General features: G+C 37.1%; 1 protein-coding gene across 8 annotated transcripts in view; it reads right to left on the bottom strand.

Annotated features, from left to right (window-relative positions):
• Positions 1-18,826, bottom strand: part of LOC124146210 (caspase activity and apoptosis inhibitor 1-like) — a 228,174-nt gene that overhangs the window by 83,091 nt on the left and 126,257 nt on the right. For all 8 annotated transcript variants that reach the window (XM_046516394.2, XM_048399761.1, XM_046516393.2 and 5 more), the window contains one exon: positions 4,727-4,811. In XM_046516394.2, the coding sequence (XP_046372350.1) occupies positions 4,727-4,811 (85 nt within the window). The remainder of the gene's footprint in view (positions 1-4,726; positions 4,812-18,826) is intronic.

An 18,826-nucleotide genomic window follows, 5' to 3' on the forward strand; every position in this document is an offset into this window, starting at 1 on the left:
GTATGAATTTAATGGAAATGTCAAACAAATAGATTGAAACACCGAACCTTTTGATGAGAATTGAATGTGACTTTGGCATGATTTGTGAGGCTTAAACCAAATTCAATGCCAAATCGGTAGAAAAACTCAGTCCACCGTTCAAAATTCTATCTATTCACCATAATTATTTCCAAGCGAATACTATCTTGACATAGTAGATTCTACACCATCCACTAATCTATCTTCTCCCAATAAAAATCATTAGAGGGAATTCACACTAGCTGTATAATCTTCAATCGGACCCTGAAGGGCCCAGTAAGTGGTCAGCATGAATTAAAATCAATCTAGATATCATGGCCAGCACTCTGGGGGCAGTCACAATCTGCCTCCGATATCATTTACTTTATTTCCTCTCTCTCTCGGGTCACTCTACCTAAATTTTAGCGTGCTAGAACACTGAATCGTGTTTTGATGAAATGGCACAAAATGAAATTAGAGTCTCTGCGGACCTTTCCATTATCCCACAATCCCCTTCAGTGTAAGACCTTTTGTAGGTTCAATCCCTCTTTGCACATATAGAGTTGAGAGTGGCCAATTTTTAACGTCAACACTGTTAAAACAAAGAGCATTTACCATCATAATTCCTATTTTATGGTATTCGATTTCACATTTTGATTGTTTTCTTCCGTGCAAAATTTTTAACGTCAATTGTAGAGGAAAATGGGCCATGTGGAAGAATTGACTTTTACAAGGATAAATGTGGCTTGTGGAGTAACAAGACTGTTTACTATAAACATATTATGCCTCATTTTCAGTATGTGGCACCATAGAGTCGTGTTAGAACCTGGTATGCTATTAACATGAAACTATACTGAAAGAGTGAGTGAGTGAGTGCTATATTCCAGCAATATTATGGGAGGAGATGATAGATATGGGCTTCATACATTGTGCCAATGTGGTGAATCGAACCCAGGCTTTAACCACTTGGCTTCCCAACTTCCCCTGTGCTGAACAACCAAAATGTCATGTATGCAGTTTATAGCTTGTTGTTCCTCTTGTGACCATTTGTGCCCAAAAATGCCTGCCCATGTATCTATGAGGGACGATAGCTAAGTTCTGAGCCTCACATAGAAGGACCTGCATAATAGTGAAATCTTATGTTGTGGACTTTACATGATGTCATAGAGGTATACCCACAACCATTTGAGTCAATTGAGCAAATTGTTTCACTGAGCCAAGTCACTAAAATAAGCAGGGGTCTGTGATCTTTTGAAAAAGGAGGAAAACTGAGGAACGTGCAGTAATTAAGTACTTTCAGAAAAAAACAGCTTAACACCAAAAGCCATCCATGAAAATATGAGTACCGGTACAACCCTAGGGATGGATGCCCTCTCCTACGCCACAATAAAGAGATCAGCAACAGAGTTAAGCATGGCTGGGACAGCCTTGACGATTACACCGTCCTGGAAGGCCTGTCACGTCAGCAACACCAAAAATGATCCAGAGAATCCACTCTGGCGACTGTGAGTCATATTACTATTTCAGTAGACATTTCCTAGCAAAGAGTACAGGGACTCTATGTTCTGGGATGCTGAGGGTGTCATAGTGGACTATCTTCCAAGATGACAATGGAGCATATTTTGCTGCACATTTGAGGAAACTACGGGATGTAATAAAGAATAAGAGATATAGGAAGCTGAGAAAGGTGTGCTCTTCCATAAGAACAATGTGCCAGTGCACAAATCAGTCACTGCCATGGCCACAATACATGAATGTGGCTTTGAACACCTTCTTGGCCTTCACCATGTTTTTCTGATATGACTCTGTCACACTTCCATCTGTTCCCAAACATGATGAAAGCTTTAGCCAGAACCAAACTTGACTCAAATGATGACATCATAGCAACTTCTTGGACAGCATAGAGAATGACTTCTAGGGCGCTGTTATAAAATCCATTCAACATAATTGGCAAAAGAGGAAGGGGATTGATTACATTGAAAGAAAAGATTTAATGGCTTTAGGTAAATTCTCTCTATGTGTGGCTCAGAATATATCAATCACCCCTTTTATCTCTCTATCCATGTATCTCTCAATGTATCTACATGAAGAGATCTTTGAACCTTGTATGATTGAACATGAATCTAAAAAGTACTTGATATACACACATAAAATTGAGACAGCATACATATATTTCAAGATATTACATCACCTTTATATCATTCCATAAAGAATTGTGAATGTGACTTGCCTTAAACTCTTTCATGACAAGGATACTGAACGATGCACAAGAAAACCTTATACTGATACTTCACCTCTCATCATACTGTACCAACACACATTTGGTCAGCTATACATGACCAACAATAATTACATGTCACTTCAATATCAAATATTTTTTTAAAAGAAATCAATCATGACTCAGGTCCTACATGTTCAACATGGTCAACTCAATATGGTCAGGACAAAATAATGCTGACATATTCCCCATTGATTTTAACAGATGCATTCGAAGCCATTGTGTTTCCCTCATAGTTCAAACACTCTTGCCCTTTCTTTCAAGCAAGTTTTAATGACATACATACATTGAGGTCAGCAGTCTGACCAGTTTGGCTTTAAATCAATACACCATTGGCTGGTTAAACATTTTCAAATTCTTCTTTTCTCCTCTATTCATCTTTGATGCATACATCCTCAGACATCAAACAACGTCTCCCTCTTTTCACCAGACTCCCAGGCTAGAATTGGACATCAATGCAATAAAGCAAAAGTTAATTCTTTTTTTCCATGACACACAACTGAAAAAGTCCTTTCAAGACACTGGCACAACTGTAAATCATTTTATACTTACTGTACTGTCTATTATATCATGTTGATAGATGACTTAAATCGGGCTCTGTTTCAAAGTTTCATTAACCTAAAGGCATAAACTGTCATAGATACGACAGTGCTTACCGAAGTTTACAACAGTCAGAAACACATTACAGGTTGACAATCCTTAATTAGTAGAGATATCTAATGGTACCGGGAGGTGTGATATGATTCTTATCGTAAAACAAGGGTCATGATGTATTACCTATCATGATGACATCATCACAATATGATATATATATCTATCAAATGGTATAATATCAACATGTAATAATTGAGGCTGATGTTTGTTTGTTGTTTAATGCCACACTCAACAATATTCCAGCTATATGACGGCAGTCTGTAAATAATCGAGTCTGGACTTGACAATCCAGTGATTGGCACCATGAGCATCGATCTACACAATTGGGATACGATGACATGCATCAACTAAGTCACCGAGCCTGACCTCCGATCCCGTCAATCGCCTTTTTGCTGGTTTAAGTGAGTGGGTGTAGTTTCAATGTCACTTATATCATTATTCCTGCAATATCACAGTGGGAAACATCAAGCCTGGACATATAGTGCACATTGGGGTAGCCAACCCATGGTCCCAACCCACAAGGTGTTCTTAGAGTTTGGATGATCGTAACTCTCATACACTGGCTTATTATAGTCATATCAGTGATATCAGTTTGTGGAACGGTCCCACATGCACAAAATGATCTCAGCTCTATTGGAGTCTCGGAGTTACGGAGTTACGGAGTTACTGTTTGTATTGTCATAAGTCCATACCAATTGCAATATATCAGCAACATGATAATCTATCATTGTATCATTATGGCCCTATTAATTAGCACTCATTAACATAATAATTCATATTGTGTTGTTATACAATGACATACACTGACTTCATTCAATGCATGACCTAAAATACCTGCATTGTCCGTATATGCCTTTGTCAGATCAAACAATTTTGTAATTTTAACTTGTCTTACAATTTTGTTGAAACAGTGCAGAGATTCTGCTGTTATAAGTAAAGAAAAACAGTTAAGAAATAATGTTCTTTTTGCAACATAGTGGGCAAGTAATGTCTACAGTTTTCACAAATGTTTAATCATGACTGTAATGGTACTGAAGCCTTTGTAAACGTAATTTACTTTTGTGTGTGCAAGGGATATATAGGCTCAAACAGAATCCACATCATTGCACAAGATTTATTTTCACCCTCTGACACATGTTTTATGCTTGAAAGGATTTTAAACCTAAACAGAGGATATGTGAAGGACAAGAGGCAGACTCATGAACATAAATCATACTTGCTGTATAATTAAGTTTACCCACTGACATCAAAAAGAAGATGTATAGCAACTTCAAGAAGAAGCATCTGATATCAAGATATATGGCTACTGTGCAACAATAACAGTTCCGTATTGGAGTCCACAAAGAACAAAAGATGACTGGTGAGTTAAAAAATATAAAGTCACATCTGGTTCATGTCTGACATGTCTTCTCACAGTACCTCTTGAGTGTACAGAGCTAGACGTAGTAGCTCATTTCTTCTATTTGTAGTCAGTGACTTAAGACGATGATGTGGTTGAGCATGGATTGTACTTGGATGACTGACCAACTAGGAAGACCATCATGAAGCAGCCATTGCAAGTTGGTGCACTTCAGCCAATGAACAAGGTGGTTACAGTCATTGGGTTGCCTGGTTCAGATCCAATCACACATTGGAAGATTCAGTTATATGGCTGAAATCTTCTATACAGCTATATCAAAAAGGGCATTCACTCTTCTTAGATATTTTCATTCACCTTTAGGCAATCTATTTTTGAGACAAAAACTTCTTCATAAGTTGGAATTCTCCTAGGTAAGGAAGGAGGTGTGAGCAACTTACCATGCAGAATCCGTCTGATGCGTTTCCTGGACATCACTTCCATGTGCTCCAGACATCTCTGTTTGAGGACATCCAGTGGCAGCTCCTGAAATCAGAATTTCATTCTTACACACTGGTATAAAAGAATACAGTTCACTGTCAGAGTTAATGCATGAGTTGTGTTTGACACTGCTATGGACAGTATTTCAGTTATAGTCCAGCTTGTCAGTCCCAATAACATACTGAACAAGCATGATATACTCATATCCCCCGCCAATATGAAATGTCCGGTTGTGTGCAATGCTTTAGCTCCTGTGAACTATGTTCACTGGGCCTTTTTTGTAATTGGCCTAATTGCAGCACTAAAAAAGTTATTACTGGTGTAGTTTTGCCATCTGCAGTTTATGATAAAATATGTAACTGTATTTGTAATGAGTAAGGATGAGACGTATGGATGAAAAACTTCTTTATTACAATTAGGAGCGATGGTTTTGGTGTAGGTTCTAACACCGTTATCAAGCAAGTGAAGTACAGAGTAGGGTTGACAGGAATATATACGGGATAGGAGGCAGTGTTTATACAGTTGAGTAGGTTTAAGATCAGTTACACTGTTGTATTTGTAATGAGTTGTGTTTCTGCATGAAGTTATTCAGTGAATGCAACAACCGTGTCCATGACACTTTTGGAGGAACATACACACAAGCAATGCAGAACTTACCAACAAGAAAGGAAATGTATTCACTACTGCGAGATGACATTATGTGCCATGTTTGGTGAAGAAATATGGTACGGTTTTCAAGATCTGCTCCGGAAACAAGGACTACCACCATTTTCAGTCTAAGTCAAAGTCGTTGCCATGGAAACTCGAAAAATAATTTCTTTAACAATCCCAAACTATCAAAAGGCACCAGTTCACCACTAGACCTATCTATGTGCCAAGTTTGGTGAAGAAATATGGTACGGTTTTCAAGATCTGCTCGGGAAACGAAATGTGACAGACAGACAGATGGAAGGACAGAAGGGCGGCACCCATTCCTATATCCCCCTTCCACTTCATGGTGGGGGATAATAGAAGGAAGGATAGCTCTTTAAATTTGAGTTTGACTTTTGTAATCTGGATCATATGCATAAACCAAGATGTGACTGAGCATATGGGATTCTCCAATTGGTAATTAGTCATAATTCAGCTGTTGGGTTTATGGTCTTTATTCTTGTCATTTCTTATAATAATCATGGGGTCACTGATCTTCATTTTAGACACTTCTTACAACCATGGGTCCATGATCTTCATCTTTGTCACTTCTTATAACAAGCATGGGTCCCTGATCTTCATTTTATATGCTTCTTACAGGCATGGGTCCCTGATCTTCATCTTTGTCACTTCTTACAACAAGCATGGGTCCATGATCTTCATTTTGTACGCTTCTTACAAGCATCGGTCCACGATCTTCATTTTTGTCACTTCTTACAAGCATGGGTCCATGATCTTTATTTTAGACTCTTTTCACAACAAGCATGGGTCCATGATCTTCATTTTATATGCTTCTTACAAGCATTTGTCCATGATCTTCATTTTAGACACTTCTTACAAGCATGGGTCCATGATCTTCCTTTAGTCACTTCCAAAAAGCATGGGTCCATGATCTTCATTTTAGATACTTCTTACAAGGATGGGTCCATGATCTTCATTTTTGTCACTTCCAACAAGCATGGGTCTATAATCTACATTTTATATGCTTCTTACAAGCATTTGTCCATGATCTTCATTTTTGTCACTTCTTACAAGCATGGGTCCATGATCTTCATTTTAGACTCTTTTCACAACAAGCATGGGTCCATGATCTTCATTTTATATGCTTCTTACAAGCATGGGTCGATGATCTTCATTATTGTCACTTTTTACACCAAGCATGGGTCCATGATCTTCATTATTGTCACTTCTTACAACAAGCATGGGTCCATGATCTTCACTATTTTCACTTCCTACACCGAGCATGGGACCATCATCTTCATTTTAGTCACTTCTTACAACAAGCATAGGGCACTGGGTACTTGGTCCTAGAACCCCCTAAGAGCAAATATGATCATTGATAAAGAATATAGCTTTTCAGTACAGTGAACTTTAGATTTGGCATTTCAATTAATAGGGAAATATGAACAGCTGTTCTTCATAAGGTTCAAAAGGTCATCGCCTCAAAAGATTGCTGGCCAAGCATATATTTCATTCAGTTTCAACTGATAGGTCCATGCTGACACTGACTGTTATCAAACTGTATTGTTCTATTGAAGGTTGGACAGAATTCATAGCTACATAAAAATGGAGACACTTATAGGTGTTTACAAAATTAGTTCCAAAACATGGACTAGGAAATGACAAATAGTTCAGAACTATCAAAAGCAACTTGATGTGGGAAATGTTTTTGCAATATCCTTAGATGTTGCGATTATTTACAAACATATACTCTGCAAAAAAAGAAACGCAGAAGTAGTAAATCATAAATATCTGAGTGTTGCAGATATCCATACAAAATTAATACCAAAATAATTACATTTTCGTTGTGTTCATTGAAATTCCTGCATTCTGATTAGCCAAATTGGTCGTGTGTTATTGCATTCATTTCCCAATGAATGTAAAATATTAAGCCATGCCCACCGAGGCGGACTACTTTTGTTACTACATAATGTCGGGGAATCCCAACATTACAGTTGAAGGAATTCCCTTTCTGCTCAAGAGCATCGTCATGCACAGGACATTTAGCAAAATTCATGTATATTCATTGTCCAAACAACCCTTTGAAACCAAAGGGCAAGAAGGAATGCAACAGCAAACGTGCAGGCTCTCTCGCTTGTTTTTTCCAACTCGCCTCGGTTCCACAACTTTCATGTCTTTGGGTTTCATTTCTAACTGGCATTTTTCTAACTGTGTCTTCCTGTTCTCAGGGAACTAATGTTTGAATCTGTCGGTAACTGACCATGTCGTTTGAAACAGCCGCCTTCTTCTGGACATGTTTCTTCCGGTTCATTACTGTATGACTGTTGCACTTCTTCTCACCTCTTGCCTTCATTGACAGGTCCTATGAACATTGTTTTGATCCTACTCTCTGATGATTGGCTAATGACTTTGAAGACATGTCAAGTTCTGTGCATAAAGTAAACAATCACCTGATTCATGTCACGCCACAGCATGTATTCCTACATCTGGAATGCTTATCAATGTCATCATTTTTGTCTGCTTTGATATATACAACTGTTTTTTGTTAAACTATTGTATAAAAAACATGTTATAAGCATTGACTGTATTTTTTGGGTCCATTGATGTATGAATCTAAAAACCGATGTGGAAACTTTTGTAAGATTTCCTACAGTTTGCGCATCGGTTTTTCAATTCATACCTCAATGAACCAAACAAAATACACAGTCAATCCTTAAATGAATTTGTCATTGGTTTGTGTGGGAAAAAATTCGGTACTGCAGAAATTTGGTGAAAAGCCTGAGAAAAAAAAAGGCCATGTGAGAGCCTGAAACCAAAACACACCAAAATGACATGTACATCACTTGTTGGACCATAAAATTGCTCTCTTTTCATTTGCATGCCATCACTATCTTACATAATGTGAACAGCGAAAACATGCCACAACTGACGGAATCCCAATGCAACAACGCCATTGTCCAACTGCATACAGGCAAATCATCTTCAGCCGTAGCTAGGTTTTTCCGTGTAGCACCAAGCACCATTACAAGACTGTGGAAACTTTTATCAGACACAGGGGACAACATGTGACTTTCCCAGATCTAGTCGACCATGTATCACTGCAAGAGCACAGGACAGATTCATACGGCTACGTCACTTACATGAAAGAACCACCACGTCCACCTTTACAACTACGGCAACACCAGTACCATATCATCCCAGACAGTGAGGAACCGTTTCTGCGCTGAAGGTATTCACCCTAGAAGACCAGTTACAGTCATTTTGTCAGACCAGCATCGTCAGCTGCAACGTCAATGATGTGAAGGTCATAGAGTATGGCCACAAGTGTGATGGAGAGAAGTTTGGTTCAGTGATGAATAATGTTTTATGCTTCGCCCTGCGGCCACAATCCTTCTCATAATTCACAAGTGAACGTCATTTTCCAACAAGACAACGCCCAACTTTACACGGCAAAACTGACTACAACCTTCTTCATGAATCACAACATATAGGTCCTGCCATGGCCCTCCAGGTCTCCAGATTTACACCCAATCGAACATTTATGGGATGCACTAGCTGGATCAACGACTGTGAGCACGTCAGCAACAAGCACAGAGCCTCGGACACTTGGCACAAGCTCTGCAGGCAGATTGGATGATCTAGGATCTGATGATAGTCACAATGCCAGCCAGTTTTGGACTCTACTGGTGGCCACACAAGATATTGAGCACAGATGACCTTCATCTTGAAATTGTACTGTTCTATGTGTACCATATTGAACCTGGGTCAATGAGAATGATGCGTGCAAATTTGTAAACAATCAATTACCATATGTTGATTATTTGTATGATATAAAAAATCTACATCTAAAATCACTTTTGCATTTCTTTTTTTGCAGAGTATATAACTGTTGTGAACTCATTCACTTCAGAAAAAAACCTATATTTTTAAGTCTTTTACAGCTAGGCTCTGTTGACAATCAGACTGTTTTCCTACCTCATGAATATTACTATGTCGACCTATCTCAAGTAACCATACAGCAAAGTACTTATAGTGTAAATACTTTAATGGAGGTATTGTTAATCAGACCTTAGTTTCAAGGTTTTGTCAACAAAATTCCAACACACTGAAGACAAAATTGACAAATTTCTTCCTTTACATTTCACATTCACACATGGTTCCACTGAGATGTAGTGATCTGCTCTGAAATAGTATGAATGCCTATTCATGATCTTCAAATACTGGAGTCCAATAGATGAAAGCATGAAATTCCCAAGCCATGGTTGGTCAAGGGCACAGCTGCCACAGGACTGACATTCAACATTTTCTTACTATTCCTCAATGCTTTGGGGATCTGTTGCACTACACAGACCAGATAAAAGTTTGAATAATGCAAAACGATATTCGGTTTCCATATACTGACATTAGCTCCACTGAAAAACATTCCCTCCAGACTTTTTCTCAACACATGTTTAATCTTCTAATTTTGGTCACTTGCAAGTGTTCCCAGGAGATTTGTACACTTTGTAGACAGCATTAGTTCCAATGCCACAACATTAGCTTCACTCTCCTACTATGATGCATGGTACAGCGTATTTTTAAAATAACATCCATTATGTTTTTAATGTGACACCCTAGGGGAAATTATCCAATTTTCCTTTGCTTTCAGATATAATTACAGTCTAGGGCTTGAAGCATAATTGACATTATATGCTCAAAATCAACTAATGTTGAATAGTTCCAGAGCTGATAAAGTTAAGATTTAAATTTACACTTAGAACCTAAAAAGGTCAGGAGAACTTCAAAGGGCTGTTTTTTAATGACAATGCCATGATGTGCTCTTAACAGCAAAGGGAGGCAACTTTTAACATTTTTTTATGGTCAAAACTGTTCAGAAAATGGGAGCACTCTTGTTTGGATAGATTCAAATGATTAAATCACTAAAACCCTTGATATTTTATGTGTAAATGGAGAAAGGTTATCATTAACTTCAAGGTACTGACATAAACGTTATTTATACCTCTACTTCCTGCATATTCTTGCAAAATATAAATAAGAATGAGACTTGAACATAAAGAGTTAGTGCAAAGAAAAGAATAAAACCACAGATTACTTAATCTCACATAAAACATATTGAACATATAAAACTTGGAAGTGGATAAAGATTTGATTTGCCATTCTTATCAAAAAAGAAAATCCTGAAAAAGTTACTAATATTTCTTTCTTAGGTCATTACGACCATATACAAACGAACTATATTTGTGCCTGAGCACTGTTAAGTAAGCTTCTGTTTATAGATTTCAGGATCCATTTTGCCACATGCAGCTATACTGTGATCAGATAAATCTGGTCAAAGAAAAATTTACCCCCTGAAAGCAATTTTGAGCAACCTCCACCCTTCTAACAATCGACATCTTCAAAGGTCACGAGTGTAACCAATACTCTATCTAAAATATAACATCAGCTTATTTTCTTACCCTCACAAAAAACCAAGCCTCCATGTACAAATAAACAAAACCCTGACAGCTTCAACCTAACCCTTTAGTGACTGGGCCCAAGTCTAGTGTTAAAAACATTTCCCATGTTGTAGTACTGTGAAAACTACTAAATCTATATGGGTGAAGTTGGCACCAGCACAAGGCATATGTGCTCACAGTACTATACTTCATGCAGGGTTAATTGTTATGCTTGTAGACCCACTCATGGAATGCGGAGATTTTCTACACATATTTTTCTCATTTTTCTTGCTTGTAGGTATCATATTTTCCTGACTGCTTGCTTGATTCAGTGAGAGCAGAAAATGTGCTTGGCCTCCACTGTGTAGCCGATCCATAATACAGCATCTGGTTGCTTCAATATTATTTGAATTTATTATTATTTGATTATAAGGATTAGTAGTACACAACTTTCCAATTATGCGGAGAGGTATTGTTGGCTTTCAGTTCAATAAGGCATTCCTTTACAGTTACAACTTGCATACAATATCAAATGCTGCTGAAATATTTATAACAACACATAAGACTCGTCAGGACCAGCCATGTTTTTCATGGGATGGAGGTCCATAATGGTTATTGTTCCATGGGGGACTAAAAACAATGTTGCTGACCTGATTATATGTAATGTTTGGACCACCCATTCTTAGTACAATTGTATAGATCATCCCCAAGCTGCCATAGTAGTTTCTTATCATGATAACAATATGAACATTTCAAACATATGAACATTGAATGATAATCATTTGTTTTCAAATCCTTCATCTCATCCTATCCTGATGTGTTTGGTGAAGCTGTGACCCCTCACACGTAACACCACCCTATAACCTTGATGCTCTCCAACTCTGCAGTTATCACAACAAAATAAGAACAAAATATTTCGTAATAAAGTTTTATTACTTCAAAAATACACCCCATATAACCCATTTAATAAGAGTATATTTTTACTGAGCATAGTGCCGACAAATTCATATACTCTTGATTAACAGAGTCATATATTCTGATAGAGGTTCTAGTTCATGCTATGCCGCCTCCATGGTTTGGTTGAAGAGCGTCCACCTGGAGAGCCGAAGGTCCAGGGTTTGATCCCCAGTTGCATCATGCCAAAAGACTTTAAAATATGGTACTTGTTGTTACCTGGCTGGCACTTGGCATTGAAGGGTTAAACCAAGAAGCCGTATACTGTGTGTGAGTGCGGTATACACACACACACACACACACACACACACACACACACACACACACACACACACACACACACACACACACACACACACACACACACACACACACACATCGCTATGTAAGTTCAATAATATTGGACACCACATTAAACCTCATTTCACCTCACCTCTAGTTCATGTTAATCATAACTCATGTTCCTCTTTACTTATAAGCAGCATGAAAGAATATAATCCATTTTCTCCCTTTCATCACATGCAAAGTGGAATTCAAAGGGGAACAACTGCAAAAGACATGTATTCAGGACTGAAATTTTGATAGCTTCCATTTTGATACAGACAACAATTATAGTTTTTCCTGTGTGTATTTTTAAAAAAAAATTTCAATTGATTGCAACTGGGAGCAGTAAACCTTACAAGCCGTATTCAAGCTGATGTAATAAAAACCTGTTTTTTAGTATTTTCTTTTTTCCCCCAGTAGATATCAGACTATTATTTGACCTCTTCAGGATTGCGATATTCCACTCTCCAATATAATTCCTCTCTCTACAGGAACTACATCACCAATTTCCATAATAAAATCGGTAAACCAAGAAATTGAATTAAATGAAGCCTACTAGATATTAACTCCAGGCTCCAAATATGACCAACTTAATAGTCAGGACAATCAATTTTTTCAGCGTGTTCAAAGCCCTGCCCAGGAACCTGTCTGCCAGTAACTGACCACATAAACTGCTCACTATATGGAGGCCAGTCTTGTTATTGGAAAACTGAAAATGATACACTTCTTAGGCAGAAATATCACCCAAATAAAGCAATTTCGAGACTATCTTCTTGTGATGAGGCTGGCAAAAAATAAAACCATAAAGCTGTTCGATCTCGAATGTGTTCCATGTTCCACTGGCGATAAAATGTCTCCATGTTTTTATTTACTGGGTCTGGCTGCCTTGCTTCTTCTCAGGAGCTCCATACCTAGTTATCTCCCTTTGATAAGGGATGGACAACCCCTAGTGTTTTTTCATACTGCGTGGGGAAAACGACATTTTTCTTTTCTTCATATCAATGATTAAAATCAACCAAATGATTTCACAGAAAATGAATTACAGATTTAACTTCTTTCGTGCGTGCTTCATTTATTTTTGATATTTCTTTCATTCTACTGACGATTCCTAATACTTTCAATGAGTTAAAATTCATTTGCATCCTCTGTTGTTATAATTACACTGAATTCTTTCTTCTCATTACGTCTTTCATGTTCCAATTAAATAGTAAATGAATCATTTTCTGCAAGATTTCACTTGAAAATTCACATTGATGAAATTAATTTGCAAGATTTAAAGAAAACACATTTGGAAAGTAATCACACCACACGGCAACTCAGGACAGTTCTCATAACTTCCACCATTTAACATTTTTATTCTTGAATATTCTTTTTCAATTCATCCTTTCATGGAATATTCTTTTCACTATCACATCAGACTTGTCCCATGATTTCCCAACCTGAAAAATAAATGCATGCTGCACATACACATACATTACTTATCATGCAGATTAACACGCTTCACAATACAGTATATCGTGCAGCTGCTGCAGAGAAAATCAATTTGTATGAAAAACACACAAATACTTGGTTCCAAAGCAAACAAAACCCCTACCTAGAAAAATCTATGAATACTCTGATAATAAAATCCCATGTGCAGGTATATAATCTATTTAAACTGACACATGATATATAGTGAAATCTTTTTCCAATGTTGCATACATCCTGCATCAGTGTAAGCTGCTTAAATTAAAAAAATCCATTTGATGTATTGATATTTGCAACATTAATACAGTAATTACTCATTCTCTTTGGCCTGTCACCTGACAAATACCTGCAAAGATTACGATTACTTTAACTCTTTAATAAATTGCTGGTTGTATGGTAAGTCTACAAGCCTGATCTGTCTGGCTGGCTCATTAGGCCATCCAGCAAGCTAACATAAGCTTGCTTGTAATGACCTGCTTTAACATTTTAACAAAGCAGATCTTGTCCAGTTTGTCAAATCTAATGATCAAAGCCTGTCTCGTTACACAGGTCACCTGAAGGTCAGTGGTCACTTTATGTTAAGATGATTATAGTATGGCCAAAATCACCATGAAATTGACTTTGTCTTCTTATTCATTGTTCCTGCAGTTATTTCAAAATTTAGAAAATGATGACCTTCCGAGCACCTCCCCCTCCTTGATTTTTTTTATTACATGTTATTAACCTAATTCTTGTGCAAAATGTATGATGAATTACACTTACTTCTTTGCCAGAGTTCCATGGCTATTTTTATTAATGATCAATCATTTCAATTGTAATTAACATATTTGACATTCAGCAACTCACACATAAATTAACATTCCTACCAACATTGATTTTCAATGAATCTAAATAAGGCTGCAAAAATGAAAAGATCCCAGCTATTACTGCTCAGATAAAAAAATCTAGCATTGAGAAAAAAAACCCAAATATAATCTCCTGTACTCTGATTTACCAATTACATTTTATTGCCATCGAATACCATGCGGTGAGGCTACTACGTATTTGTGTAAATGCATTAACTCCAGTTAGCATTTCAACAATTGATGACGGGATACCCACTGGCTCAACGATATAAACGACACTCGGTAATGAACCAGCATTGATTTATGTAAATTTATCCTCTGTCCTAATTCTACATTTTGACCAGATATGGACAAGATAGCCTTCAGCATTGGACACTGTTGGAACGCTGTATCACCCAAGATGCTTTCAGAAAATTATGGAACCAAGGATTAAATTCGGTGTTATTTGCTCATTAATATAGTTTGCTTGTCTCCCCAGATGGGCCTATTGTCCAAAGCAATGTCCATCGGAATAAAATTATCTTTTTGATTTCCTTTGTCAAAAACAGCAATTTGAGTCAGATGTGAAACAGGGGTCACATATTGAATATAAAAGATTGTTGGAAATTATGCATGGCTTAACTTGAACTGAAAAGAGCTTAAAATCAAACATTACAAAGTGTGGCCCTTCTTGCAGCTTGATTTGGGGCAGTTTGGTGAAAGAATTATTTTCAATAACACATGACTTCCTCAAGGTGGACAATTTCTGTATCATAGCTGTGGTTGCAAAATTGCTGTCCAATAACTTGGGACTCATTGCCTGTGAACTATGCTTGTAAAGAATCCTATAACTGGATTTATTCAGGCAAAAAGAATTGTAACTAAAACCATTTGGAAACAAATTAGAACATTAGAACCATTAACAACATATGCTAGGTAATATTGCTGCATCTAATTTTTAGAAACAGCTAAATTACTAACGCCATTTGTAGGAAATTGCCATTTAGAAATTACAACCTCGAAAACTAAAACAGTCTAAAAAAGGGAAAGAAAATGACATATTACATTGAACAAACTCATACAGTCAGCCTGAATCTCCCCCTACATATAACTAACTACCCCTACCCCTACTCCCAACCTGCGCTGCTACACATCTGTCAGTTCACTTCATGTTAAACTAACAAATTCAAAATACTACCCCAAATCTGACTCCTACACAGTGAGGAGTTTGTTCAAGCTCCACGTCCCAACCTAAGTCAACACCAGATATCATAAATCAAATCGGTTCATATCCTTTAAGTGCAATAGAGCTGAATCGCAAAACAATATTGGAATCAAGACCAACATTAAGTATATTGATATATGAAAAGGTAAATGTTGAAATCACTCTCCCAATTTAATTTGTCTCTAAACTTGACAAGTGAGGTCAAAGGATATGTGGCTTCAAGCATTTAGGCGAAAAGAGGTCAAGTATAATACAAATACCCGAGAAATTGACAAGATTATGAAATATTCAGCTTCCATTCATATATATCATGTTGATTTATCTATTTTGGACACAATTACTTTAAACCCTTTAAACCAAAATTGATTTCAAAACCCAGCCTATACTTTTTTGGAAAATTACTGCTTTCAAGGAACACAGAGATAGGTTTCAAAAGGAAGCAATTTGTCAATAAATATAATCATAATATTTGAAAAATCTAAACTTTCAAAGGGTGCCAAACATTATTGAACACCTCAACATTCTCCAACTGTTATTATTAGCTGGGCAATCTCAGCAGTGTTTTGCATCCTTCTTCACAATCACAAGTGCAGAGCCAAACTACTCCAAGTCTGCTGAAGTCTCCATATTTTTCAATATGATGGTCTTTCTTTCACCATCAGTTGACTTCAGATACCAATAACAGCTGAGTTAAGATTTGGTCTGCGTTTAACAGTGGCCAATTGCTCCAAGAAATCAGTGACTTATGCAAAACAGAACCATTAGGCATGGGCAGCTCACCTTTGCGAGACAGTCATGATGGCCCTATTATGCATGATAATGAAACCAACAAACTAATATGGTATGCAGAGCAGCCAGTGGCTACTTGCTTGCACACAACACAGGTTAAAAACCATATTGTTGTTGCTTGTAAACAATATAGGTTATTAAACGTTTATCCTTAGATCATGTCTTCTGAGATACCTATTGATACAGATTTCATCTGTCTGTGTGTCTGTGTGAGCATGTGCCTGTGTGTGTCTGCTTGTACTAGTCCGACACCAAACTCAGACACGGTATACGCGCTGACCAGTATCTCTTTAATGTGGAGTGCCAGGCTGGGAAATAACAAGTAACATCTTTTGGTATGATGTGGCCAGGGAGTGAACCACTGACCTGCTTTCCAGGCAGATGTTTTAATCCCATGACCATGGAGGTAGTGCTTCAGTATATGGTGGTGCCAACCATATTGGTTTTGTAAAGGCCAATATTTGCATTGAACGTGTGGCCCTTTATATTATATAATAAAATTGTATACCCTCAGTATAGTTGATGGAAGTCACATAATATAATCCATATGTGTTGAACCAGGTATTCATTCATCGGATTCACCTTTTTGTTTTCTTACAGGTGTGATCCCCCATTGTGTGAACATAGTAATCTCTGTCATCATAAAAGGACACTTATTTCCCTGCTGTGTGAAGCCAACAACTATTGTTGGACTCCATTTGTCTCCTTTATCAGATGGTGTCAAGCTATTTTCCTTAGTGTGTGGAGCCATCTTTTTTCTACTTTGTGTGATTATGCAGCGACACAGAGAAATCTTCCTCTCCACAGATGCCCTTTACAGGTCTCCACTTGAGAATGTTAACTTTCCTACAATCCAATATCCAACATCCATTTCATCCAAACTATTTCCATAAACAAAGTTTAACCAAACTTTTTTCACACTTTTGAGTGTTTAGTTCACTGCTTCATTCAAGTTCAATTAAACTTCAAAAAGAAAAGGCTTGAATCTAAATCCTTTGCTTCTCTGACAAAAACTTCTAACAAAATTTAATGGCATTTTACAATTTCGGACATTTTTTAAAAAGCACATGATGCAATTCAATTTTGTTTGTAATTTCACAAGTATCATCTCCAAAGCTAGCAGTTGAGTACGGCCGCAGAAATCGTGATTGGTGGCCCACCCCAGGCCATTTTGTTTCAACCAATTTCAAACACACATTCATTATGGATAAAAGAAGAAAGAAATTAATGCAAAAATGGATATTTGATCCCGCGGCACTTTGAAGCAAGTTTCCATTTTGACAGATTAGAACTGAATTATTATGATGAATTAATACATTGTCAACTGGACACGACACCCTGAAGCACTCCAATACAACTTTTGATTGTGACTTATTTAAATTGAGGCCAATGATAGATTGGACCAACGTTTGCATCACTGACAGCTCTGTGTTCTAGCCTTGAGGTATACTAAAGCTATTGGCCATTCAATCAGCTTAACTGAAATAAAATGTGATTGATGCACTGTAAAGCCGCTGACATAACTAACATAAAATGGGAATCAACTTCAAAGAAACAGCTCACTACAAACTGACAGCTTTATTAGCATTTCTCATTGTCTTTGAGCAAATCCTGACCAACAAAATTTGTCCACAACACAATCGTTTATAATTTTCATTTTTCTACATAAGAAATGGTGCAATAATGATTCCTGGTCTTGATCTCTTGCCAAATATAGGAATTCAAAGAGATTAGGACATCAACTTCAATAACAACTTTCCTTGAAATTTCCAATTCTTTCAAAATTATTCTTGGTATTAATGCAACATGACACAGGTTATGTATTTACTCAAGTCACTAGAGACTAATCTTAGAGATGAGCAAAAAGTTACAAGCAGTGGAATGTTACATTTACATAGCTGGTCATCAAACAGAGAAGGCAAAACAACTTTCAAAGACATCAAATTCCTCTCAAGAAGATTCTGCTCTGAAATGATCGAAAACTAAGCAAGGTAATACTAAACTAGTCCATCATGATCCGAGACAAGATTGTCTCCCTTGATGTCATAAAATACTGAAATGATACACATCCTCCAAACACTGGAACTCCATGAAGTCTCCATTAACAACATATGCAATCACCATTCACCATTTATATCTTTGTTTCAAATAATATATAAAGGAATTATGAATTAGAGTTTGAGTAGAAATCTCTGACAATTTGCACCTTTAAATGCTATTCCTAAAAATGAACAACAAACTAATCAACCATGAAATGGTTCATAGTGTCCACTGTAAAAGAAACCAGGTAGACCTTATAAAACTGTAGGATCGAAATTCCTTTCGTGACAAGCAAATGGTTCAAATCCTCTAAAAATCAATAAAATAGTCATCACTTAACCCAAGGCTGAC

This window comes from Haliotis rufescens, unplaced genomic scaffold (assembly GCF_023055435.1).
Source record: "Haliotis rufescens isolate VD_foot unplaced genomic scaffold, xgHalRufe1.0.p SCAF_2, whole genome shotgun sequence".
NCBI classification, from domain to species: domain Eukaryota; kingdom Metazoa; phylum Mollusca; class Gastropoda; order Lepetellida; family Haliotidae; genus Haliotis; species Haliotis rufescens.